This window comes from Meriones unguiculatus, chromosome 4 (genome assembly GCF_030254825.1).
Source record: "Meriones unguiculatus strain TT.TT164.6M chromosome 4, Bangor_MerUng_6.1, whole genome shotgun sequence".
NCBI classification, from domain to species: Eukaryota; Metazoa; Chordata; class Mammalia; order Rodentia; family Muridae; genus Meriones; species Meriones unguiculatus.
In genome coordinates, this window is record NC_083352.1 from 132,093,903 (window position 1) to 132,120,764 (window position 26,862).

The 26,862-nt window shown below is 44.0% G+C and overlaps 1 protein-coding gene across 1 annotated transcript in view; it reads right to left on the reverse strand.

The window, feature by feature from the left end:
- Positions 1-26,862, reverse strand: part of Cfap61 (cilia and flagella associated protein 61) — a 252,439-nt gene that overhangs the window by 138,717 nt on the left and 86,860 nt on the right. Inside the window, exons 16-19 of the mRNA XM_060383256.1 lie at positions 25,080-25,206; positions 20,086-20,163; positions 12,978-13,184; positions 9,829-9,963 (exon numbers count right to left, since the gene is read on the reverse strand). Coding sequence (XP_060239239.1) covers positions 9,829-9,963; positions 12,978-13,184; positions 20,086-20,163; positions 25,080-25,206 — 547 coding nt within the window. The remainder of the gene's footprint in view (positions 1-9,828; positions 9,964-12,977; positions 13,185-20,085; positions 20,164-25,079; positions 25,207-26,862) is intronic.

A 26,862-nucleotide genomic window follows, 5' to 3' on the forward strand; every position in this document is an offset into this window, starting at 1 on the left:
AGGAAGCTGAGGCAGGAGGGCGGCCATGAGTTTGAGCCCAGTCTGGGTTCCACAGTGAGATCAAGGCCAGCTTTAGCTATAGTATGATATACTGCCCCCATTAAAAAAAAAAAAAAATCCAGGAGAAAGGGAGGGCTCTAAGCTGTGAACCACGTGGCATTTAAAGCTCCCATCCAACATGAACCTGTCAGAGACTGGTGCTAGACACGCCTCAGCAGTGAAGAACGCTTGCTGCTCCCCCAGACACTTGAGAGCCCAGCATCCACATCAGATGGTTCCCACCGGCCTGTACATCAGTCCCAGAGATGCCAACAACCCTTTCCAGCCCCTGTAGGCATGTGCACACATGTCACATATACTTACACACAAAGATTGTTTTTCAATCCTTTAAAAAAAAATGTCAGAGGAAGGTTAGAACAAAGATCTTCCTGGCTTTCTACAGAGTTCCGTAAAACTACTGTCTTGTTCTACAACTGGAGACCCCCAGCCTCCAGCTTTCAGGGAAGAGGTGGGAGGGCCCTGCCTTGAGCCTCAGAGAGCATTGCAGAGCTTTACCTCAGGATGCTGTAGTGAAAACAAGCCCCTGGTAGGTGTGGCAGGCCAGCCTGCAGCCTGTACTGGTGGAATCTGCCAATCCCCAGAAAAACGAGCCTTGATTGAGGGCCTTCCTTGTAGGACCACCTGGGAACACACGTATGCTGGCTCCAGCACAAGCAGGGAGGCTGAGAGGGCCATCTCTGAGGAAACCCCAGTAACACACCAAGGGGAGAGCAGTGTCTGTCCTGGGGCAGGACGTGTGGAGAGCGCCTCATGGCCCCATTTTCAGAAGGATCACAATTATTCCTAAATTCCTGAGGAGGAAAAAACTGACAGGCTTTCAAAAAATAATAATAATGATAAAACTGCCAGTTAAATGGTAAAGTGGGAGGGGACTGGTGAAAGAGAGGAACTGGCTGACCTTTGCATGGAAATCGAGTTTCTGCCATTACGTAAGACACAATTATAGAATTACAATCATGTGTTGTGAGCTGAAGTGGCCCAGGGAGCTTTAATAAGCTAAAATTGACCAGAAAAGTCACAGACTTGCCCACTTTGTATCCAGGTACAGAAGAGAGCCCAGACGCAGTGAGTGTGTTCACTGGCAACAGGAAAGAAAATCCAGCAGCCCTTGTGATGTTCCCACAAGTCCTGAGGGCCTCATGTTCACCTGACTCCCCAGCTCCCTTCACCTCGGGTATCTGATAAAAGCATGAGCTGAAGAGTCCAGTGGAGAGAGCAGTGTTCCTTTGTACGGGCAATAGCAGTTCCTGCCAATGGAGGCTGCCTAGCTGTGCCAGAATAGGAGGGGACACACGAAGGGAGCCACAACAGATTGATGAAAAGGGCATCCTTCAAAGCACCATGGCACCTCAGTCAACTGGGGCTTTTTTCACTGAAAATGACCTACACACACACACACACACACACACACACACACACACACACACACACAGAGTAGTGGTGAATGGGTGTGTTTGAAAAGGCATGTGTGTGTGTGGTGGTGGGGAACAGGAGCACACATTCATGTGAATATTCATATTTAACCTCAGGTGTCATTCCTTTGGCACCATTCACCTTGTTTTTTCAAACAGGTACTTTTTCCCCACTGGAACCTGGGAGTCAACAGTTAGGCTAGACTCCTGGCCTGAGAGCCCCTGGAAATCTGTCTCCACCTCCCTAATGCTCAGATCACAAGCACACACCACCACACCTCGCTTTCTGTGCCGGCTCTGAGGCTTGAATTTAGGTCCTCATGCTCGCATACAGCACTTTACTGACATCTATTTCTTCAGCCCCTAAATACCACTATATATATATATATATATATTTATATATATATATATTTATATTTATATACACACATACATAATAACTATATATATATTTTTTTCAAGACAGGGTTTTTCTGTGTAGCCTTGGCTATCCAGGCCTCATTTTGTATACCAGGCTGGCCTAGAACTCATAGCCTGCCTCTGCCTCCTCCAGTGCTTTGATCAAAAGCGTGCACCATCATGCCTGGCTTACACCACAATATTTCCAAAGATGGCCTGTCTATAGAAAGGGTGAATTTGGTGCTGATTTTGTCTATTTCTTCCTACCATAAACCTGTACTTATTTTTGTCTTGATATTTGATTTTTAATAATTCTCTAGTCAGCATCCACAGTTCTAATCATTCCCTTTGTCAGTATTTTAAAATAAATACCCAGAGCCAAGCCACCTGTTGGCACTGCCGGCCCTGCCCTCCCAGAGGCAAACTCTAAGGAAGCCACTGGGCCACGAAGACCAGCTCCATCCTGAGAGCACAGGACCACCGCAGCCTCTGAGCCACAGCCTTTGGCCACTCCGTGGCAGGCAGCTGACGTGTTCCCTGGGACTTCTGGAACCTCTGAGCTCCTCATGCTGGCTCTGCAGGGAAACAGGATGCCCCTCCCACACCTCAGGAGCTGTGACAAGAACCCAGTCAGCATCTGGGAAAGGCCTGGGGAGAGGGGATTTTTTTTTTATCTGCTGGGAAACTTGGCAACTCTTGTTAAGGGCAACACCATCACTGGGATGGCGTGGAACAAAGGGCTCTCAGCAGCTTAGACACAGGAGTCCTCTCTGTCTCCCTCTTGGGTTCAGATGGGTATCTGCAACGCACTCTCCTCTAAATGCTGCTTCAGGACCACAGGAAGCCCACACGTCTAGGTGAACCTCAGGTAAAAGCAGGAAAAACCGTATTTTAAACAATATCTTTGCTTAAATAAAAAGTAACTGAGACTTCATGAGAAACACAGTCTCCATGTCTGTATGAGGCTCTCACAGAGTACCAGAAAAACATCAGGTGCCCCCAGATCACTGGCCCTGAAGGAAGAGCATTTTACCATTTAGTGGCCAGAATGCTGTATCTAACCTAAAAATGACGGATTGAAAAAACGGAGCAGTCTCTGGGAAGATCCAGAAATTCCATTTCAAAAATATACAGTCTAAAGAAATGAACACACAAACAAAGTATGTGAATTTTCATAGCACAGTTATTCACAATAACCAAAAAGTAGACACAGTTGAAATTTCCAACAACCGGAGAATAAATAGAATATGTCATTATCCACACAACATAATATTCGGCAGTAAAAAGGAACAAAGCACAAATACCTGATACCACATGGGTGCACTCTGAGATCAGGCTAAGTGAAAGAAACTAGTCACAAAATTCCACATGTTGTATAAAGCATCCAAAACAGGTAAGCTCAAGAGACAGAAAACACATCTGCAGTTGTCAAAGACTTGGAGTAGGAAGCAAGGGTAAGAGAGAAAATACTAACAACCTAGGCAGTGGTGATGGTTTCGTAACTCCATAAATACACTAATTCACGAAATTGTAGCTTGTAGTGACTGAGCTCAGTTATCAACTTGGTGAGATCTAGACTCACCTGGGAGGTGGACCTCCAGACATGACTGTGGGGACTTTCCTGGTTAGGTTAATTGAGGGAGGAAGGCCTACCCACTCTGGGTGGTACCATTCCCTCGGCTGGGATTCTGGACTGAATAAAAAGGAAAAAGTGAGCTGAACACAGACATTCATTACTCTTGCTTCTTGGCCACAAATGTAGCTGCCTGCAGCTTCTCTGCCTTCTTCCCCACCATGATAGAACTGACCACATATAAACCCCTTTCTAAGTTGCCTTTGTCACAGGATTTTATTCCTGGAAAAGTAACGTGTGTGTGTGTGTGTGTGTGTGTGTAGAGATCTACTTTCTGTTTCTTGATCTTACCTATTGTTTATACCACAATATAGTTTTGCGGAAGGAGATTGTCCTTCACCATTATTCCACTAAAGGATAAGATTTGACATTGGTTGGTAATACTGCTAAGATACTGACATCAATTTCACGATTCATTCTCATCATTTTGCTATCCTCTCACAATCCGACTCTTTAATATCATCCGGCATTTGTCACTTGTGCCCCTAGCTCCCCAAGTCACCAAGCACTCCTGTAATAGGCCAAGAACACTGCCGAGCCCCATTCAATAGAGAGCTGAATCTTGAGAAGTTTGTCATACAACTACCATGTGGGATCGTATTTTTCTTCCCTTCATAGCAGCTGCCACCACAGTGCTGCAAGGCTTGTGACAGCACATTGATACAACACAGAATTATAGATACCCTTCATCTATTGGTGTCCCAGACTGGCCGAGCACACCAGCCCGCTTCTCCCCAGCCTTGCTCAGTCAGAGTGAGGCTGGTACAGGACTGACACTAAGAGCAGACACTGTCTAGAGCGGGCGGGACCTGGCAGGTCCGTAGGTCACGGTTTGGTTAAGTGGCTGGTGTTCACGACGGGAATGATTTAAAACGTTTACTGTTGAGCTGCCCACTTTTTCTGTGTGCGGTTCCCTAAAATGGCCATGGCATCAGGTTTACATTTTAGTTAATAAAGTCTGCAAGTCATGGCTAAAAGTGAGAGTTTGGCAACTGACTGCCTGGTTGGAAAGGGCTGGCAATGAACCAGTCTTTGAACAAGTCACTCCCACCCTGACACACACACACACACACACACACACACACATATGCACACATCCCTCTATGGGGAGAATGGTCCCAGCAGTAAGTGCTGATGTGACAATTATATAGGAAGGTCACAGCGAGCCTTTAGCCAGATCTCAGCAAGCCACAGGAAGGCCGGCAGTTATCACTTTCTAAGGGAAAAGAGACACGAGGACAAACCACTGGCTCACAAACCACTCTGCTGTCTGCAAACACACCACATTGCTTAACTCAGTAGTGTCAGAGAACTGGGGGAGATGACACAGAAGTATATTATTTAAGAAAAGAGGGAGCCTGTGAAGGAATTCATTTCCTACAAGGCACAGAGGAAAGGGCTCGCCACTACTCTAAGGAGATGTGTTTCCCATGAGGAGCCTGAACATGTGGAAAGTGGCTGTGACTGAAGGTGAGTTAATTTCATGTTGAGGAAGCTTCCTTGTGGTGATGTTAATAATGATCAGTGCATTGAAGAATGATGCCGAAAAACACAAGTTTACAATTTTATAATCATCTCCCAAGGAGAAACTAAGAAAGTGTGGATTTTTGTTTGTTTGTTTAAAAAAATTTAGGAAAAAACAAAACAAAACAAAACAAAACCATACTACACACTTCAACCGCAACTACAGCCCAGGGCAGTCTGAAAACCTAGCAGGTGCTGGGAGAATAATGCGATTTCCCAAGGCACCAGATGCCTAAGTGCAACAGGATCCAGTAACCGCCCATCAGATGGTAATTATAGCTGGACTGGGGAAGAGCAGCCCAGATGAAAAGGGGCAATTCAAAGGGTAACTGAAAGCCAGCCAGTGACATCTTCCTGAGACCACATACCAGGAAAGGGCGGGCCAACATGCAGCTCTGGGGTGGGGCTGGGGCTTAGATATGCGCCATTTTTCCTCCCGGAAGGACAAAGGGAGATGTAGAAAAAACAAATGGAGGCCTCCAAAAAAGTTAGTCCACATTTCAGCAGACTGCCACTAATTACCAGAAAAACAACAACAAACCTCAGAGCTGATCACACTGAAGGTATGATTTCTCAGGAGGGGAGGAGTGCATACCTTCGTGCATGACCACTGCAAATCAAGCAAGGTGCAGAATAAAATAACTAGAACTTCAGTGAATAATAAAGACAGTGGGTCCTAAGGCAAAGTTCTGGAGTTTAGCATCATAAATAACTGTTACGCACCCCAGGGGGAAGCACAGGAAGTACAGGGGACACAAAGCACAGGCACCCCAGGAATCCTTCAGTGCAGTCCTACTGTGAGTCCCAGCTCTTCTACCCCCTCCCTGTCTACCGCCCTTCAGGCTGTAAGTGAGGGGCAGGGCAGACGGCTCTGAGGACCTGGTTAAGTTTCCCAGCCTCTCAACGCCTGTTTGTAACTCCACTCCCGGGGATCCAGCGCTCTCTTCTGGCTTCTGCAGGTACTGCAAGCATATGGTGCACAGACACACGTACAGGCAAAACACTCAAACACGTAAAAGAAATACATTAAATAAAAAATTAATATACTGTTAGATATACTGGCATCTTGCCCAAGAGTAATGGCAGTAACACAGTCAACTCAAAAATCCCTCTAGGGTACAGACAGGAGAGGAAAAAAAAAAAATCAAGATTCTCCACAGACCTCCAAAGTAAGACAAAGGCAGCTCGCTCCAATCTTTATTTTTTCTGTACAAAGAATTCAGCGAATCTGGAGTATTTCTCAGGATCGCACTGCTCGCAACGGCAGCTCTGATGCCCCATCTAAGTGAAATTTTCCACGACAATAGCTTAGAATATATGTGCACAGGCCAGGATGGCTCATTCAAACCGAATAAAGGACCTTCCAGGCCTGTGGCGTGGAAGACGGCCTTGGCCAGGAAAAGCCTTCTCTCTTATTCATAAATTCCTATGGTCAACTATAGAAATATTATTGTGACTCTTGGGGGTCAACTTCTAGAAGGTGTGATGAAGATGAATGCATTTCCTGTGACCTGCTCTGCAGTGAGGTGTCTATTAATAGAAGCCACTGGAAAGGTGCATGCCCAAACCAGACAGAAGCTTTGTAGCAGAGTGGGGAGGGGAGGCCAAGAAGGGGAGGGCGCATTGCCTGACCACGCAGTGATGAATCTGAATCACTGCTGCCCTGTGCCAGATTCAAATTGGCAGCCCACCGAGATGAAACGCATTCTATCCCATTATTCATGCCTGGAGTGATCTATCCCCTTGAAGACTGGCTTCCTAGGTGAAAGTGAGAGATGCTCCAAACAAGATAAAAGGCATGAAAAGCAAGTGGCAGGAGAGAAACGACACCAGTGAGGTGTGGAAGCTGATGCGTGTGGCAGAGGGATGTGAGACTCACAGGGTAAAAGGAAGTCTATGAGAGGTGGTGATCACTCAGCCCTACGCGGCTCAACTGCCCGGGTTCTATCACTCTTCTCAAACAGGGGTGTACTAGGACCACACCGAAATTCCTCCCCAAACAATCCTATTAGCCTCAACTTATTTCAGACAGTTGTTTAAAAGGTTAAACTCACCTAAAATGGTTTTTTTAAAGAGAAAAACAACTTTAAATGATAGAAATCAGCAACTCAGGTTGTGAATCTTCCATGTGAGTTACAATGTTGCTGAACCTTTGATTGGACCTTGACTGTTTTCCAAAATGGTACTCAAGTCTTGTGTTGCTGCTGTGTAGTTTGTCTGTGGCAATGCTGGGGATCAAACAGAAGGCTTCACGCTCTGGACAAGTGTCGCCAGCCCAGACACTATTCATGGGTCCTGAAACATTCACAGCTCTTTGTTTTATGCAAAGCTGACGATCTATACAGGAACTGTATAGGCTAACGGCCACCAACCTACTTTCCCAACGTCTTGCTGAATCTTAATCTCACTAAAACCCTGTGTTAGGACTGGATGCGGACAGTAACGGGAGAGGCGTTTCTTACAGTCGGCGCCGCCAGCACTGTAAACGCCACAGCATGGCGTAGCAAGCCAACATCCGCTCCGCTCTTTTTCTCACCAGCCCAGTGACTGCTTTTCTTCCTGGACCCCAGGTTTAAACTCAGTCTCCATTGGGCCTCAACGTGCACCAGGACTTTAGAAAGAGAAGGAGTCACACATCCTGACATGAGCAGGAAAAGGGTTAGCAAGCGTAAGCAATGATTTCAAATCACACCAACCTGGGAAGTAATGCTAGAATCATTTGTTTTTTTAATGAATTAAAATGTTTTCTCTGACTTTCTTTCCCCTTGGAGCTGCAGAGTATCTTAGTGTGGCCCAGTTCCAGAGGTTCTCAGAGACAGGTTCGTCTTGCATGTTTGGAACAACATGTTCATGCTCCGTGCAATAGCTCAGTATGCCTCAAGCATTCCTGTTCATTCCATGAGCGTGCTGGCTGAAGTCATGGGAGCCTCCCTAAAGCACAAGGCCTTCTCTTGACCCAGCCCTGTCTATATGAAGGCATTTCGTCTTTATTGGATCTGATACACAAGCTACAGAGCATCACGAGATGAGACCCCGCCCTTTCACCTCCTGAAACCCCAGCCCCCCTGATCAGTGCGACCCATGGAAGCTGCTTCAGAGACAGCAGATACACCATGCAGCAACTATCTCTGACCCTGAAACACTATCTTTGCCCCAATTTGGATGTCCACATGCAACAGGCCCCCTCGTCCTCCACGTGGGCCCATGCATATCTTACCTTTACAGACGCTAAGAATATGTACATAGATTAAATGATAGCTACCCTGGGTTTGCTTCAAAATGACTCTGGAGGAAGGGGAAGTATGTGAGGAGAAGAAAGATCCCAAACTGGCCAAGAATAGAAAATCAGGTACTTGCCTCCAGGTACTGAGGAGATGGAGACTTCGGTTTTCCTCAAGGTGTGGTTTGGAATAAAAAGCCATGTGTGAACTAATCTGGTCTATGAAGACCTAGACGTATGAAAGCTTCTACGGAGATTCGGCAGAGTAATTCTATGTCTGTGAAATCTAATAGTAACATTTCTGAACTCGGATTTTGTCCATCCTTGCTTTTTGAATCTCGGTTTCCCAGGAACTAATTTTGTTAAAACTGACAGATTGAACGTATTAAAAGAACAGTAAGGAAAGGTCTCTCCTCACAGGGGGCGCGGTAGACAACTGCCATCTATATAATTACATCTGCTCGCCACCTTCCGTAATAAAAAAGTAAAAAAAAATAATAAAAACAAATTGCTGTCCATTTTCAGTCTCTCCTCAAATATAAATTTGTAATTGCCAGAAGATAAATATAAATTTTGTTACTTTACCAACAGAAGGATCAGGCGAGACCTGAAGCGGCCTCTGCGCTGGGTCTGAGCAGTCCCTACCCCATGTGAAGCCGAGTGGGAGCTTGGTGTTCACACCTTCCCTCGTGCTGAGGCTGAGGAATTTCCTCAACTCTGAGAAGCAACTCACAGACTCCATCCCCCAGACACCATGCTTTAAAGACTTAAATTTTCCCTTTCCCTTTTAGCTTTCAGAAGGGCAAATCTTAGTCACTAAGATATTTTGTTCCTAAACTCAAAGTACCCAGGACACTGAAAGCCTACAAGTTGGTTAAGTTAACATGACTATGTTTTTCCACTTAAATTACTACAACCACACACACACACACACACACACACACACACACACACACACACACACGCAAGGGCTGTGTGTTCACATCCATGAACATTTACACACAGGTTCCAGCCCCTTTTCTTGTCTGGTCACAGAGGTGTCCCAGGGTAACCTTTTACCTCAAGGCAGGTAAAATGAGCAAGGCCGTTACCCCTTTTGACTCCCCACAGGAGTTTGTGTGTGTGCGTGTTAAAAACAAAACAAACAACAAAACAAAATAACAGCTCAAGACCCAAACATCTCCAGCATGACATTTCTCTGTGGCTTTGTCCTAGCAGCAAAAAGACCACTGGCTGACTTAAAAGCAAACAGTCAATAGAAGGGGATCCTTCTTTTTTGAGGGCATGGAAAAGAGACAGAAATATGCTAGGTGGACGTGGCTCTAGGCCACTCATGTGTCCAGGGACCAGCAACAACATGCACTGTGTCCCTGCTATCTCCTCTGAAGAGGGATGTGGCTACTGTCTTAGGCCTACTGTGAAATAACCACTTGAGGGCAAGGCTTCGCCTGTAAGGGTCTGAGCGCCAGGTTCCCTGTAATTAAGAAGCAGCCTGCTCAGTGAAGACAGGGCTGCCACCCCATCTGCCAAGCCTGTGGGAGCTGGCACCATGCCTCCCTGCCTGCCGCCCTGCTACCCACCTGATCCTTGGAGACCTCCTTTGATGGAGCGTTTATGCCAAGCTTTTCCAGAGGATAGACAATCTGTCGTCGTGGTCGCACGGGAACCAAGTAATGAAGGGCAGATGTCAGGGAGTGGGAGCGAGAGCTCTGGAGCTGAAAGACAGCGATCTCTGTTTCAGCGGGGGAGAATGTCAGGGGCGCGGCACAGATGTCTGCGTGCTGCTTGACAAATACAAAACTCTTAGCTCGGCCAAGTCAGAGAGGGGAGGAAAAAATCAGCAAATAAACAAACATACTCTTCGAGCAGAGGAATGAATTGTAGATAATGCCTGACACTAATGAAGATAATTACGAGAGTAATTACATTACTATCTCTGTGGGAATGACAGATAAACAAGTGGTTTGGTTTATGGGATTTTTCAGTACAAGTATTTCCCCCAGGAGAATATTCTTCTCCACAGTGATCATGAATCAGCTTGATTTGACCCCATTAAGCTGTGTTATCTGAGTCCTGTTAACCTTTGTGTGTCTGGCACAAGCTGCTTTAATGAACACAGATAAAAATGCCATCCGGGGGGCAACTTAGCCCAGATGTGGAAGCACTCCCGCAACGTCACTTGGGTTTTGTTTTTTTTTTTTTTTAAATGAGGGTCTTATGAAAGAATAAAACTGGAAAGTGGAGATAGGAGAAGAGGACCAAATGATTTTGATTTGTATTATGACTAAGTTGTGAGCTGTATTTATGCTTGTTGAAATAGATAATAAATCATTTTTACAACAATGCTTTAAATACTAATTTTATCTGGTTTTTAAAACTTGTCAGAGAAAGGTAACTCTGACATTTATGAAATCTTAGAAATTAAAAAAACAAAATCAAAACACAACTTGGGGCCAAGAAGTCATTTCAACCTCAAGTGTAAAACTGTGAAAAGCCAGACTGGCAATGATGCATCTACTTACCGAACTGAAGTCAGAGAGCAAAAAAGTGAAGCAGAATGTTAATTGTACTTTAATAGATAGAAGGGTTTGTGTATGACACACGTGCTGCTTTAAAAGTAGCCATGGACATCTCTACAAGCTGCCAGGAAAGCTTTCTAGAATCCTTCACCATTGTTCCTCACGCCCCAACTTCACACATGACTGAAAAACAGAACCCAGGAATCCCTGGCCAGAGTGCTGGTTTCATGTCTATGAACATCTATGTCCATGCTCCTCAACCTTCCTAATGCTTCAACCCTTTAATACAATTCCTCATGTTGTGGTGGACCCCCCACCAACCACTAAATTATTTGGTTGCTATTTCATAACTGTGATTTTGCCACTCTTATGAATGGTAATGGAAATCTGTGATATTCAGGGTATCTGATATGCATCTCCCTCAGGAGTTGAGCCTCAGGTGGAGAACCACGGTCTGTGTCCTGATGCAAATCCTCACAGGAGGTAAAGAGAGCCACTGAGATCCAAGCGGCTCCACTTCACTGTTAGAGGACTTGGGGCGGGGCTGGGGCATTCTCTCTCCAGTGACTTGGAACAGCTTCTTGCTCTTGTTTTTTCACGTGTGTGAGTGAATCAACTGGCAGCGTGACTAAGGAAACCTGTTCCCAAATGTGTTCCGATGTCTTACAAGCAGCACGCCCCTGACCCGCACTGCTCAGGAAGCAGACACTGGTTCAGTGAAATAAATGCCCAAGATGTCTTTACTACAGATGTAAATCAACTTTGCCCTGATCTGGCACATCCAGGCAGCATGGTAAATAGAAACTAAGAATTTAATCTCACACCTGGAAGGCCACACAGTTGGTACTCAGTCAAGTGTAAAGCGAAGGAGATTGTTTGGGTCCAGGGTTTTCCTCTATGGCTGTTTTCTTCCGTGTCCTTAATCACGCTGCTGTCCTGCTACATTCTACAGGGGAAACAAACACCATGCCAAACCCAAACCAAACCTCACCGAAGCAGGAGTCCCTGTCTCATGAAAACTCCTTTCCGAGTTGCTCTTCCTTCTTTCCCATACATGCTCCTGCAGCTGTTTTGTTTAAAGCGATCCATAGGCACAGCTAGTATAGGTGTACGTGCTAACGCCCCTACAGACTGTCTAAGAAATACTTTGATGTATAAGAGCACCTGAAATCCCACTTAGCTCCTCATGGACACCACGGAAAAATGTGACAGTGTCAAGGGCTCTCGGCAGAACAAGAGAACGTGGCAAAGCTTGAGGTCATGACCAGAAACTGGAGGGACAACATCTCCTCAGCCTGATAGTCGAAACCCATCACCTTCAGAGTCCACACCAAGGGGACCAATGTCAGCGACTGTGAGACAACCCCTCGGGAATTGGGATTGAACGGACCTGTGGGACACACAGGACACAGCCCGTGAGCATGTGAAGGTATTTACATGCATACATCACACTCCTGGGAACTGAGGCTCCATCTTGTGAAATAAAAGACGAATTCACAGCATGCATGGCCAAATGCGCCCTCAAGATCACTAAAGCAGGGCGAGAGGAGCATGTGGAGGTGATCTGAGCTGGCACTTGAGGTGGGGAGATACAACAGATGCACGTTACTGTCTCTATTACTGTGTTACCCTTTGGAAGTGTATCAGGTGGGATTATAGAGGTATTCCCTATGGCAGAGTCTGTCAGAACTGTACATCTCTTCCTTTTGTCCATTACTTTGTGGAAATGGTTATAAATTTCATTTGGAATGCAGTGGATAGCATACCAGTTTTACAGGATGGAACTAATTTATTCTATTCATTTCTATAGGATTCTCTGTTTCCAAGAACGATAGCTTCCTCTTGGCTTCACACCATGAGAAATGCTGTGCTGTTCTTGTCTCTTACAGTGATGTTTTCCTACAGCTTTCAGCTGTCATTTTGTTGATCTAGAAACACAGACAGATTTGTTCAATTACATAGTTTCTGATTGTTTCAGCAAGTGGGAGCCTCTTGGACATTCACCCCAGTGAAGCAAGTGGCCTAATCAAATATGGGGAGTGGAGACTCAGGTACATGCTGTAGTGAGCCATACGGAGAGGAGCAAACAGGGTGCGGCACACTGACATGCCTGAGGGGAAAGCCGAGCCAGCCGCTTACCTGGCCCTCCCGGCACTGTGAGGGTGCGGCACACCGATGTGCCTGAGGGGAAAGCCGAGCCAGCCGCTTACCTTGCCCTCCCGGCACTGTGGGTAGACAGGGTAGTAGAGGCATGACTTATGGCCTAAGCGAAGAATCTCCTTTAGGAAAAACTTGGTATAGTGTCGAAAAATAGGGTTGAGGGCAAAATGGTTCAAGCGCCCATGTTCTTCTTGCTGATGGTGGCTGAAGTAGATGAAATCCTCAATGTTATAATGAGATCGTATGTACTCTATATCCTGGAGAAGAGGCAAAGAAAGGATGGTGGTTTTGTTTTGTTTTGTTTGCTTGTTTGGTTGGTTTGGGTTTTTTTGTTTTTGTTTTTGTTTTTGTTTTGTTTTTTTTTTTTTTTTCTGAGACAGGGCTTCTCTGTGGAGCCTTAGCTGTCCTGGATTCACTCTGTAGACCTGGCTGGCCTCAGACTCACAGAAATACACCTGCCTCTCCTCCACAAGTGCTGGGATTACAGGTGTGTGCCACTTCACCCAGGTGAGAAAGGATGTTTTAAGCAGATTATATGCATACATGTTGAGAGAAACAGAGACTCACCTGAGAGAAACAGGTGGGGCTGGGGAATAGCTTACTTGGTAAAGTTTGTGTCATGTAAGCATAAGTTGGTCCCCCAGAACCCATGCAAAAAGCCCGGCTGGCATGTTGGCATAGACTGTAATCCCAGTGCTGGGGAGATGGAGACAGGAGGATTCCTAGAGCTCACTAGCCAGCCAGCCTACCTACTTACTCAAAAAATGTCAGATCAATGGGAGGCCCTCTCTCAAAAGACAAGGCAGACTGTTCCTGAGAAAAAACCTTTGGCTCCCCCATGAATGCACACACATATGCACCTACGTGGATAAGCAAACACACACACACACACACACACACACACACACACACACACACACGAAAGCATACACACACGTACAAATAGTGGAGTAAGAGAAATATGTTTGTTTCTTCCATTGTTCCTCATCTTGTCTTTAATTCTCTTTTCAGGATTGAGAAACACATGCTTGGCAAGTGTTCTACCCCTGAGCTGTCTGCAGCCCTTGGTTGTTGAGACACAGTCTCCCTAGGTGGCTTAGGTTCACCCTGAACTCAACTCTGTAACCAAGGCTGGCCTAGAACTAGTGATCCCCCTTCCTCAGCCTCCTGGGTGCAGGATTACAGGTTTATGCACACTGCCATACTTGGCATATGGGTTCTTTTAAAGCAAAAAGCATGTACCTGTTCTGGTGGCCTGTCTGTGGAAGATGGCTGTGGTGGTTTGAAAATAAATGTCCCCCATAGGCCCACAGAGAGCGCACTATTAGGAGGCGTGGCCTTGTTGGGGGAGGTGTGGCCTTGTTGAGGTGGTTAGTGGTGAGGGGGTGGGCTTTGAGGTCTCAGAAGCTCAAACCAGTTCAGCCTGATGCCTGTCCATCTGGATGGAGAACTCTCAGCTCTTTCTCCAGCCCCGTGTCTGCCTGCATGCTGCCATGTTTCCTGTCATGACAATAATGGACTAAACTTCTGAAACTCTAAGACAGCCTCAATTAAATGTTCCCCCTTATAAGAATTTACATAGTCTTGGGGCCTCTTCACAGCAATAAAACCCTAACTAAGACAACAGCTACATGGATTTATTCCTTATGCCTTTGGCTCGTCACCATGGCGAATCTTGGGTGCCTGGTCAGGCATGGCATAGCAGAGCAGTTCCATCATATTTCTGGGCATGAGGAGCCAGAGTGAGCCAGCACAAGGGACTTGGCACAGGTTATCTGAGGGTCAGTAGACAAACTCACTAGTGTTACTGATCACCTGCTAGTGTGGAAAAGTCCTGTCTCCGAGTGACACCGGTTAGCACATGACTGGGCTGTGAAGAAAGAACTCTGTTCCTGTGATGGGTAACAGGTTTATGCGATGGGGGATAACTTAAGGGGCTCGTGAGTGGGTACATTGCTCTGGACTTCAAGGGCCTTTGTGTCTCCTCACACTACAGTGGAATCAGGGCTCGCACACTAACTGTGTAGTGCTGCAGCTCCGCCCCCTTCAGCTCTCCAGTGCACACTGTTGAGAGCACAGAAAAAGGCAGAATGATCCAAAGTGTATGTGACTGTTCCTGAGGACAGGGAAATTAATTTTTGACAAGTATGGCTTGCAAGACTCTACTGTAAACCCACAGAATGCAAATTCACACACAGTATAAGTAACAGTCACATCAAAGGAAAAATTAACCCAAATGTAGCTGGAACAAGAGCAGAGACTGAAGAATATAAAGAACTTGACTTCTTCTGTGACCAGAAAGGCTGGAAGCAGCAAGCTTGTCAATCTGTAACCAAGCATGGCCCCTCCTACCCCACTTGTGACCAGCTGCTGTTCCCAAGTACAGCAGAAATGGGTCTGCAATCACCCAGTGGTTGCACACCAGTGGTGCTACCCCACAGCCATCCAGAGAGCCGTTCAATCTTCACTGACCCTGTAGAGGCTTTTATACCACAAAACTTTAATTACCAAGACAACATTGTGCATTATAAGATAAAAAAGAGTGATATAGGCAAGACTGAGAAATCACAGAAAAGTTAAAAAGTGGAGAGCCAAAGCAGCACATGGGCTACATACATCTAGTTTTTCTCTCACCTTAAATCCCTTAAAATAACAGCAAAATTTTCTAAAGAACAATGGGGTGGAAGTGAGGCAAAAATGTAAGGCAATGTTACCTTGAGAGAAAATTTTATGGCTTGATTAAGCCTTTCCCACCTTGGTCCACAGTGGGGTCCCCGCCTGTTTCCTGCTACTACATTGAAGCATAGAAGAAGTAAAAGAATGGCTGCCACCTCCCAGTTGGACACATGGGTAGCCCTGCCAGCAGTGGCAGAGAGGAAGTAGACAACCACACCTGTGCTAACCACCCACACTGCCAATTTAATCTGTCAGGCAAGACATGGAGAGACTTGTGAGAACACTAAATTACTACTAAAGCAGAGAAACATCGACTTGCTACAGTGAGGAAAGTGATAATAAAGAGGACAGGGCAGAATTTTCAAATGTCAATATAATACCCTGACAGGTTCCCAAGAGAAATCTTGCTTTTAACATAATTTGATATCAAGAAGAAACTGTAAGTGAACAAGGGAAGTTAGTTATAGCACCTCTGAGACAAAGAATCCAGTAGGAGACCTGAACAATATTAAAATCACGGTCAGAGACTGAATTAGAGGCATGAAAGTAATGTGAAGGAAATATCTCCGAGGGATGACTAAAATCATCATCAGTCTGCTGACCTGTAACTCCTACTATCAAGAGATGCCAAAGGGTCAATTCAGAAGATCCTGACCCCATCGAAAGCAGAGCTTCATAAGAGACGGGAGAAAACAGAAAGCAAGAAATGATTAACAGAAGAATGCTTCCCTCGGAGGCATAAAGCAAGAATTCCTTGATAAAATCTCAAACTATCTACAATAAGCAAGCAAACAAACAAAAAGCAACTGTCAAAAAACAAAACAAAACAAAACATCTCTTCCAAAGCAAAACAAATAAGACAAACGCTCCCAAAAAGACCCAAGAAGAGCAAATCAATCCACTTCTGTTTGCAAAGGGTTAAGGATGCGGTTGTCCTCCAGTTAGATTTTATCAGTGACACTTGACGCTAGAGACAGTGACAGTTCAAATTCTGAGGGTAAAAACTTCAAGAATTTTATCACCATCAATTAAGTATCTAACACGAGGACAAAATGGATGGGTAGACTCAGATATGCCGCCATCCAAAAGTGTGACCCAGACACTTTGAATCAAAAAGAGAAATAAAACCAAGGAAGAAGAAAAGAATAAATCCTTATAAACATCCAGAAAACTCCAAAAAGCTATCAAGAAAATAAATAACTATCCATCAAAGAAACCATCAATAACTGAAAAGTATAAGGCTTCCTTAATTTGGTATCTCCTTAAAAATCTACAAGTAGGTTAATGAAGAAAAATATAGAATTATCACATTAAAATAAAGACAAATAAAAAACAGCCTTATCAGCACTACCACTTAATGTTGCTCTGTCTATCAATCAAACTGACAAAAGAAAAAAAAAAATCAGGCATAAAGCCAGACAGCGGTCACATCTGTAATCTCAGCACTTGGGTGGGGAGGTCAAGCTCCTGTTTCGCTACCTAGCAACTGTGAGCTGCCATAGGCTTCAAGAGAGCGGAACGGGAAGGAGCCAGGAGAGCCACCATAATGATTTTCTACAAAGTCAGCTTCTCTCTCTGTGTGTCTCTCTCTGTGTCTCTCTGTGTCTTTGTCTCTGTCTCTCTGATAGGAAGAGTACACAGCTCTGTCCTTTGAATCTGATCATGGCTTCTAACTGTTCTCTGCATGGAATGTCCTGAAAGTGATGCAGTGCCTGAAGGGTGGGGTGGGATGTTCAATTTTCAAACTCTCAAAGTGAAAAAGAGACTTTAGAAGGGTTACTGGATACAGGATCAAAATTAAAAAACCATGGTCTTCCAATATTCTAAAATTAGTATTTAGAAGGTAAAATAAGGGTATCTAGAAAAATTTAAAGGGAGGTACCAAAAATTTAAAAATACATAGGAAAAATCATAAATATCTTAGAGCATGCTGGGGAGGGAAGAGGAGACAGATGGTACGTTCAAATTAGGATAATTGTAGGTAGGCTCAACAAAGGGAGTAGTTACAGGATGGGGAAGGTTAGGGAAATTAGCAGGGACAGTCTTATAGCAACTGCAGGCCATGAGTGACCTCAGTGAGTGGAGGAGACGGAAGACTGGTCAAGGACTCCACAAAGAGAACATCCTGGAGAAAAGGCCATCGGAAAAGCTCAGTGATGATCTCACCCAGCCTCACTGTCCTCCCTCCTCCTCAAGGCCTCTCTTTGGTCAAACCAAACAGAAGAGCAAAGGCCAAAGACATGCACCGCCGTCAGTTCAATCAGGCTCACAGGACCAGAGTAAAGCAGGAAAAGGCAGCTGGTAGGCCTGGAGGGCAGGAAGTGTCTGTTTGCATTAGTTCATTTTCATTACTACTAAAAAGAAAAATGTATCCTAGGTTGGGTAATACGTTTGTACACAGACACAAACACAGTACCATATATGTGTGTATATATGGTGTATATATATATATTACCCAACTTTTTTACATATGTGCATATGAATACATGTGTGTATGTATACATATATATGTATATATACCTACACATACATATATACCTCTTTATATGCATAGCCTCCTTATACATACATACATGCATACATACATGCAAAGAGGTTTACATAGTCTAGTGCTTTGGAGACTAGATGTGCACCATGTTGCCCTGGGCTCTGGTAAAGGCCTCCAGGCAGAGTGCATGATAATATGAACACGAGAGAGAGAGAGAGAGAGAGGCAGTTGTATGATACTTTGGAAGAGGAGAGAAGGGGCTGCCTCATTCTTTCTGTGACAACCTTTATGTAACTAACTGAGATCCCCAGGAACTACTCTATCTTTTTCACAGGCTGGCTTAGCTAGGGTTACTATTCATGTGAAGAGACACCATGACCACAGTAACTCTTAAAAAGAAAAACATTTAACTGGGGCTGGCTTACAGTTCCAGAGCTTCAGTCCATTATCATCATGGCAGGGAGCATGGCAACATGTATGCAGGCATGGTGCTGGAGAAGGAGCTGAGGGCATCTTGATCCACAATCAGCAGAAGGAGACTGAGACACACTGGCCGGCTTTGAGGTTGTAGGCGCTCAAGGCCCCTCCTCTACAGTGACACACTTCCCCCAGCAAGGCCACCCCTCCTAGTAGTGCCACCCCCTCTTGGCCAAGCATTCACACACGAGTCTATGGGACTGTTCCTATTCAAACCGCCACACAGGCAGCACCCCCCAAATCTCAAAAACCTCTTAAAGTTCCCACCACCTAATGCTGTCACACTGGTGTGGATCTCCAGGAGACACACTTAAACTCTCTCCAAACCATATCACTGACCCAAAAACATGGATGAAAAAATAAACTACTTGCATAAAATCCACACAGGCATAAATAATAAGTATTCGAGAGTTTACCCAAAGGGAAACATGCTCAAAATATTTTAGAAAATTCAGGCAAATAAAAGCTGATCGCAGTGATAGACCTGCAATCCCAGTTGGGAGCTGCAGGCCGAAGGATCAAGAGTTCAAGATCGCATTCAGTCACATGGCAAGATAGCAAATGGCTACTAGATATCAAACATGTGGCCGGGGCTGGAGAGGTGACTCAGGGGTTAAGAGCACTGTCTGCTCTTCCAGAGGACCTGGGTTCAACAGTGAGCACCCACGTCGTAGTTCACAACTGTCTGTAACTCCAGCCCCAGGACTTCTGACCTCTGAGGGCCCCAGGCATACACACTGTACACAGACACCCATGCAGGCAAAACACCTACACATGAAAGAAAAAATAATGATTTAAAAAACCATTTTACAAACATTAGATAATATAATGGGTGTCAATAAATAAGCCCATTACATGGAATAGAACTTAAAATAGAGGAATATAGAAAATTAGTAACTGTGAAAGCAGTATTTTAAGTCAACAGCAAAAGAATGAACCATTCAGTAACAAATGAGTTGGAATAATTGCATTAGGAAAAACATAAAATGACATATCCCCTTGACAACACATACACACACACACACACACACACACACACACACACACACACCCCTAGTAAACCTTTGGTGACAGCAATGGGACTGACTTTCATTATCATTATTGGGTGGTGGCAAGTTACTAGAATTTTAAGAATGAGAATCTTTTCATGGTCTTTGTAGTATTTGAAGTGTGTGTGTGTGTGTGTGTGTGTGTGGTTTTGTTTATTTTTCATGACAGAAACCACTATGTAGTGCTGGCTGTCCTGGAACTCACTATGTAATCCAGGCTGGCCTCGACCTCAAGAGTGCTAAGATTAAAGGCATGTGCCACAATACCCAGAAAATCCAGACCTTTTTAACCTAGGAGAGAGACATGAAAGGGTGCCACATGGAAGACCCGCTCCTGACCATATGTTCTAGGGAAAGGATTCATTCACGTTAGGTAAAAGCAATAAAACCTCAAAGAGGCACTGTGTGCTGGCTGATTCATGATATAAAACATCACAATCAAGGGAGGCCACCTCGTTCGCAACTCACCATTTCTTTTCTGATCACTGCAATGCCGACTATTTGTTGTGCCACTTCAGCCACAAACACCTGCAGCTGGGTTCCATCCTATGAAGGGAAGAGCGAGTTTCATGTAGACTCTGGAAAGCGTCACCACCACCACTGAGGTGATGGTGAGCTCACCAGCCAAGGCTGCAGGAACCCTGGTAACAGAATCAGCACCCACCAACATTTATTGCCAAGTGCTACTGTCCACCCTCATCCCCGTTCTCTAAAGTGGGGAATAGTGCTCCATCTGTTTTATTTACAGGGATAATTTATTTATTTACACAAGTTCACGAGGCACAAAGCAAAGCAAAGTTCCTTTTACAAAGACCCTGCTTCTACCCTGCATCCAGCTCTTAATGATGTCAGGACCTCACAGTGAGGACTCCAAAGAGAGTCTCTGTTGGAAATTAAAACTGAGAGTACATGAATTTGCTTTTAAAACTCATTAATAATAAACTGATTGGCCTCCTCTTTGATCACCTCCCCCTGAGAGGGGAGCAGCCTTACCAGGCCACAGAAGATGACAGTGCAGCTACTCCTGATGAGATCTTGTAGACTAGGTTCAGAAGGAAAGAGAGGAGGACCTCCCCTATCAGTGGACTTGGGGAGGGGCATGCGTGAAGAAGGGAGAGGGAAGGTGGGATTAGGAGAGGAGGAGGGAAGGGTTTATGGGGGGAAACAAAGTGAATAAAGTGTAATTAATAAAAGTTTAAAAAAATAAAAAAACTCATTAATAAAATGAAATTTTAAACTAGATGTTTCCCCCAAAAATAATGTTTTTATTTTATTTTTACATAAAATACATTTAAAATTATTTATTGATATAAATCATGTATTTTTTTTAATTTCTTAGATAATTTGTGACAAGAGCATTTTTTATTTGCTCATCACCTTTACATCTTCTCAGGTGCTGGTCAGGGTCATTGGTCAACTTTTACACTGGTTTTCTATCTTATTTATTTCTGGTTTTAGGAGCCTTTGTGTTTTATATACTCAATAAGAAATGTCTCTTGCAGGTATTTTTCCTCAGCATAAGGCTTGTCTTTTTATATTGTCTCTTTCATTGGGGAAATTTTAATTTTAATGGAGTTCAGCTTATTCTTTCTTTCATGAATAATGCCTTTGGCACCATATCATACAGACTATCCTGTGCCTTTTAGAAATTTGTAATTTGTATTTCACATTTAGTTTATATATTTTTTTATTTATGGGGGGATACAAAGTGAATAAACTGTAACTAATAAAAAAATTTTTAAAAATCATGTATTTTTTGAAAAATAAAAGAAACCTTATATTTCCCAAACACAAATATTTAGAGTGGCATTGTTTTCTGTTTTTGCAAATCTCTTTAATCTGGCTTAGAAGATAGCTGGATTCTCATATCTGCTTCTGTCATCAATCTGCTGCAGTGTGTTATTTTGGTTTACATATATGACAGACGCTGTGGTCTGTCTTCACAGCATAGAGCTTAGAAAAGAGACAAGCATCTAAGCATCTCAGACAACCGTGGATATTCTTTGAAACGCCCCACGACAGTGCCTGGTACGTGCTGCGATGTGTCATTTGAAGCTTCGTTGATGAGCGCTATATCCACCACTAAATTCTGACCTATACGCTTATGCACGCTCTTATTATACTGCATATTCGTCAACAATTGGTTTATCAAGCTATACAGATTCTCCAAATATGGAGCCATTCCACACCATCACACCTTTTATACCACAGTCTCATCAGAGAGGATTCTTTCAGCACTGGATAACTGTCAAGCTCGTGATGGCAGACACTGGTTTTCTTCATTTCTATTTTCTTTCCTAATTCGACTTTATCACAGACAGTGAGTAATTCTTGTTGGACCGGGTTAACAGACTCATGTTACTAACTTTAAGAAAATAAGGGGGGGCAGGGATTGTCTCTGACATGAACTCAGTGGCTGGCTCTTTGACCTCCTCCTCCCCCTCTCCCCGTTCAACCCCTGAGGGAGGAGCAGCCTTATCAGGCCACAGAGGAAGACAATGCAGCCAGCCCTGATGAGACCTGATAGACTAGGGTCAGATGGAAGGGGAGGAGGACCTCCCCAATCAGTGGACTTAGAGAGGGGCAGGGAGGAGATGAGGGAGAGTGGGTGGAGGTTGGGAGGGAATGAGGGAGGGGGCTACAGCTGGGATACAAAGTGAATAAACTGTAATTAATAAAAAAATAAAAATTTGGGGAAAAAAGAAAAGAAAATGCTGGCTAAATACCCAAATCCAAAAAAGCAGTTTTCCTTTCTTCAAATGACAATTGTACTTTATAGAAACGGCAGCTGGTTCAAGTACATTTCATGCATCCGTAGAAGCACTTTCTCCTCAAACCCCCACCATGCTTCAGGATGCACCAGATGCATGCCATTCACCATGTCACACAGAATGCTAAAATCTAATCTCGAGTGCCGAGATTCAATAAAGTTAAAGACATTATTGTTTCATCAAGGCTATTCTTACAACTGCCTCTTATTTCCCCTCTGAACCTGTTAGATCACTGTAGGTACACCTGCAGCCGTAAGATAGAATAAAAGAATATACCTTTGCACGTTGTTTAGAATCCCCTACTGGTGACATTACGTGGACACAGAGGATGGCGAGACCAGCAGGAAACTGATCCTGACTCAAGTATATGTGTGTGTGCCAAGTTCTATGTGATCATGTCACTTTATACAGGTTTGTGTCTCAGCCTCCACCATGATATCAAAGAGTTCCAACAGCACAGAAAGAAATCCCCCAGACCCACCCTTGGCCTCTTAAAACAAATAACCCATTCTCCAATTGCAAAATTTCATCATTTTAAAATATCACATGAATGTATAAGTACAAGCATCCGTGTAAGTATTATATGTGTTTGTTTGTGAATGTAAATATAAGTATGAATCTATGCATATAATTACACAACTCTTGGGGACTTGCATGTCGCTTCTCTCAGCAGAACAATGTGAAAATTCATACAAGCTGATACAACAGTCCATCCCTTTCATTGCCGAGTAGTGCCCCCCCCCCCCGGATCTGCATAGCTTATTTACACACCCACCTGCTGAAAACTACCTGGGATGATTCCAGCTGCTAAGAAGACTTGTGTGCACATCATCATTTCTCTGGGTAAATGTCCCAGAGTACAATGTCCCTAGGCTTTGTCTTAGCCATTTTGCTAAATGTGCAGACTCCTTTCTTTCCTTCTTTCCTTCCTTCCTTTCTTCCTTCCCTCTCACCCTCTCTCCCTTCTATCTTTCCTTCTCCTCCTTCTCTTTGTTCTTCTTTTTCAGCACGTTTGTGGTGATGAAGAACACAACACCATGGCTATCAGAATGCTTGCTGTTGCTACCTTGATTCCTGCCAAGGCCCCAGCTGCTTCACTTGCCATGGCTCTGTACCTTCGGTGGTTAAGTATCGATGTTAAGTGCAAAGACACATACTCTCTTGCTATTACAAGGAAAGATTCACCTCAGTCTCATCCAAATGCTTTAGAGTTCTTAGATTTGTGTAATGCTTATATCTGTATGCCTGTGCACCACATGCGTTCCTGGCACCTGTGGCGGTCAGAGGAGGGTACTGGGTCTTCTGGAACTGAAGTTACAGACTGGTTGTAGGCCACCATGTAGATGCTGGGACTTGAACTCAGTCCTTTGGAAGAGCAGCAAGTGGTGTGAACTGCCAAACCATCTCTCCAGACCCCTCACTAAAATTTTCATCTTAGAGAATACTCCCTTCAAATTCATTAGACCATACTTGGAGAAACAGAACTTGAGACCACACTGGTTAGAGGGGACAGAAGGAAACAAATGAAGATGAAGGACACACACACACCAAAGCATAATGAATGTGATGGAAATTTTATTTTAATTTTATGCCCTTGTAATAGTATATTTCTCTGGCATCATCATGTCTAGATATTTGGTGTCTCTCTGATGGCTTAAATAATAACTTTAAAAGGTTTGTTTTATTTTATAGTTAAAAATCCAGACCTTCCTATTTTTCCAAATGACCCCAGCAGCAGAATGAAGAAATAGTGTGATATAGTCATGTGATGAAATAATTGTGTCAAGCTACAGACAAATCTGAGAAACATATTGCTGGGGAAAGGAACTTCACACGAGGAAGGAAAACTGCATGATTTTCCTTACATAAGGCTCAAGATCAGGCAACTAGTTACTGATTTTACAAGCAAAGGTATTAACCTGAAAGAGTTTCTGAATGCAGGTTTAAAGGGACCAGTGACCAGTGGGATCCTGTCTCTTTCCAGTAGCAGGTCCTACTTATATAGTATATTTGAATTGTGAAATCTACTACAAAGTTTCTTGGTCATAGTTTGATAAAACTGTTACAAAATGAAGCACATTAGAGAAGTTACAGCCTGCTTCTCCAAACTCTTGACTAATTGCACAACTCTTGAGGTCACCTGGCAGTGTCCGCCGGACCTCAGTGTTAGCATCACAGTGTCAGCATGTAGACTGACCCCGGCCTCATGTCAGTATTAGCATGGCAGTGTTAGCATGTAGACTGACCCTGGCCTCATGTCAGTGTTAGCATAGCAGTGTTAGCATGTAGACCGATCCCAGCCTGATATTTCCTGCAGCTCACATATAGGTTATTATGCTAGAGAAGACCAAACATTGACCACAGAGGGTCATCCTTTTATCTAGTGCTTGAAACCTCAAGCCAGCTCAACAAAAGGTCCTGGCTAGGCTCACCAGCTAGCATAAGTAAAACGGAGCTCCGTTCACCTAAGTCTGGCACTCATTGCTACTGGGGAGGACAGCAGATGCCATGGAGCCCTAAACCGTCCTTCCAAGATGACAGATTTGCCAACTTCTCACACCTCCTCCGCTGCTGCCCCCACAGGCTTCTCTAAGTGATGCTCAAGACCACTCTAAGCCCGACCGTTCATGGGTCATAACGGGCCCTTTGGAGCAGGAAAAGGAAACCCCAGCAGTGACTAGCAGTACTCACAGGGTCTCGGCAAGCCTCGTTGTATTGGTCAAAATCATCCAGTATCTTTCTGCTCAGCAGGAGGGTGTTAACGAGATTTGCAACACCAGGAGCATCCACAGCATTGGCTAATCTTATCTGAATGGATCTGGACAAGAACAGAAATCGGTTTCTAGATTACAGTACTAAAATAACATCACGTTTAAGTAAGATAATATCTGGCAGTGTGTATCTATGTAACGTTAAGGTGACTGTTTATAAAAAGAGCTCACTTCCTTCTACAATATCTAGAAAATACACAAAAAGTACAAAGAATAAAATAGAAATCACTGACATTATGAACCAACAATAACACAAAGCATATATAATATAAATACATATAATTTTATGCATATAATTAAAATGTTCGGCATACCTTGCTTCATATTTCATAACGGGAGATAAAATCACTCTCCCAAACTTTTTAAAAAATTCAAATAAGACTAATCATGTCCCCCCTTTCCTTTCCTCCCACCCGTCCTGTGTACCTCCACATACAATTACTCCCTCTCAGATCCCAGACCTCTTTTATCTGCTATTACTATATATATATTCATGCACAGACATATAAATATAGCATGCTGAGTCCATTTAGTGTTGTTTATGTGTGTACTGATTTCAGGGACGACCACTTGGAACTGGGTAACCACTTATGGGGCTCATCCTTTGAAGAGGCTAATTCTCTCTTAGCAGTCATTAGCCTCCTGTAGCGCTCTGTCTAGGGCTGGGACCACTAGAGAGTTCCCATTTCCACAAAAGCCTGACTGCCAATGTCATCACTGTTCAGGTCTCATTTAAGCAGCCATATTGTTGAGATCCATGGCTGTGGCTTCCCTGTCATTACTAAGAGACAGCAGGCTTTCTGGTCTTCTGGCTCTTACAATCTCCCCTAAACTTTTTTAAATGTTTTATAGTTGAGAAATTACCATACTGGGGTCTGTCTCATGTGCCTGCTTCCTATGGAGCAGCCCAGAGTTGCATGTTGTAAAGGGAGTTTAATTCTTTGAGGTCACCATCTTAGAACTCTTAAAAATTGCATGTGTTACTAGAGGGGATATGGAGAAAGGGGAACCCTCCTTCATTGCTGGTGGGAATGTAAACTTGTACAACTTTAGAAATCAATCTGGCGCTTTCTCAGACAATTAGGAATAGTGCTACCTCAAGATCCAGCTATACCACTCCTAGGCATATATTCAAAAGATGTTCAAGTATACAAGGACATTTGTTCAACCATGTTCGTAGCAGCTTTCTTCTTTATAGCCAGAACCTGGGAACAACCCAGATGTCCCTCAACTGAGGAATAGATACAATAATTGTGGTGCATTTACACAACGGAATACTACACAGCAATAAAAAACAACAAAACATGAAATTTGCAGGCAGATGGTGGGATCTAGAAAAGATCATCCTAAGTGAGGTATCCCAGAAGCAGAATTACACACAGGGTATATACTCACTTATAAGTGGATATTATACATATAATATAGGATAATCATACTAAAATCTGTACACCTAAAGAAGCTAAGCAAGAAGGAGGACCCTGGGTAAGATGCTCAATCTTTCTTCAGAAAGGCAAACAGGATAGATATCAGAAGAAGATGAAAACAGGAAACAGGACAGGAGTCTACCACAGAGGGCCTCTGAAAGACTCTGTCCTGCAGGGTATTAAAGCAGATGCTGAGACTCATAACCAAATTTTGGGCAGAGTGCAGGGAATCTTATAAAAGAAGGGGGAGATAGAAAGACCTGGAAGGGTCTAGAGCTC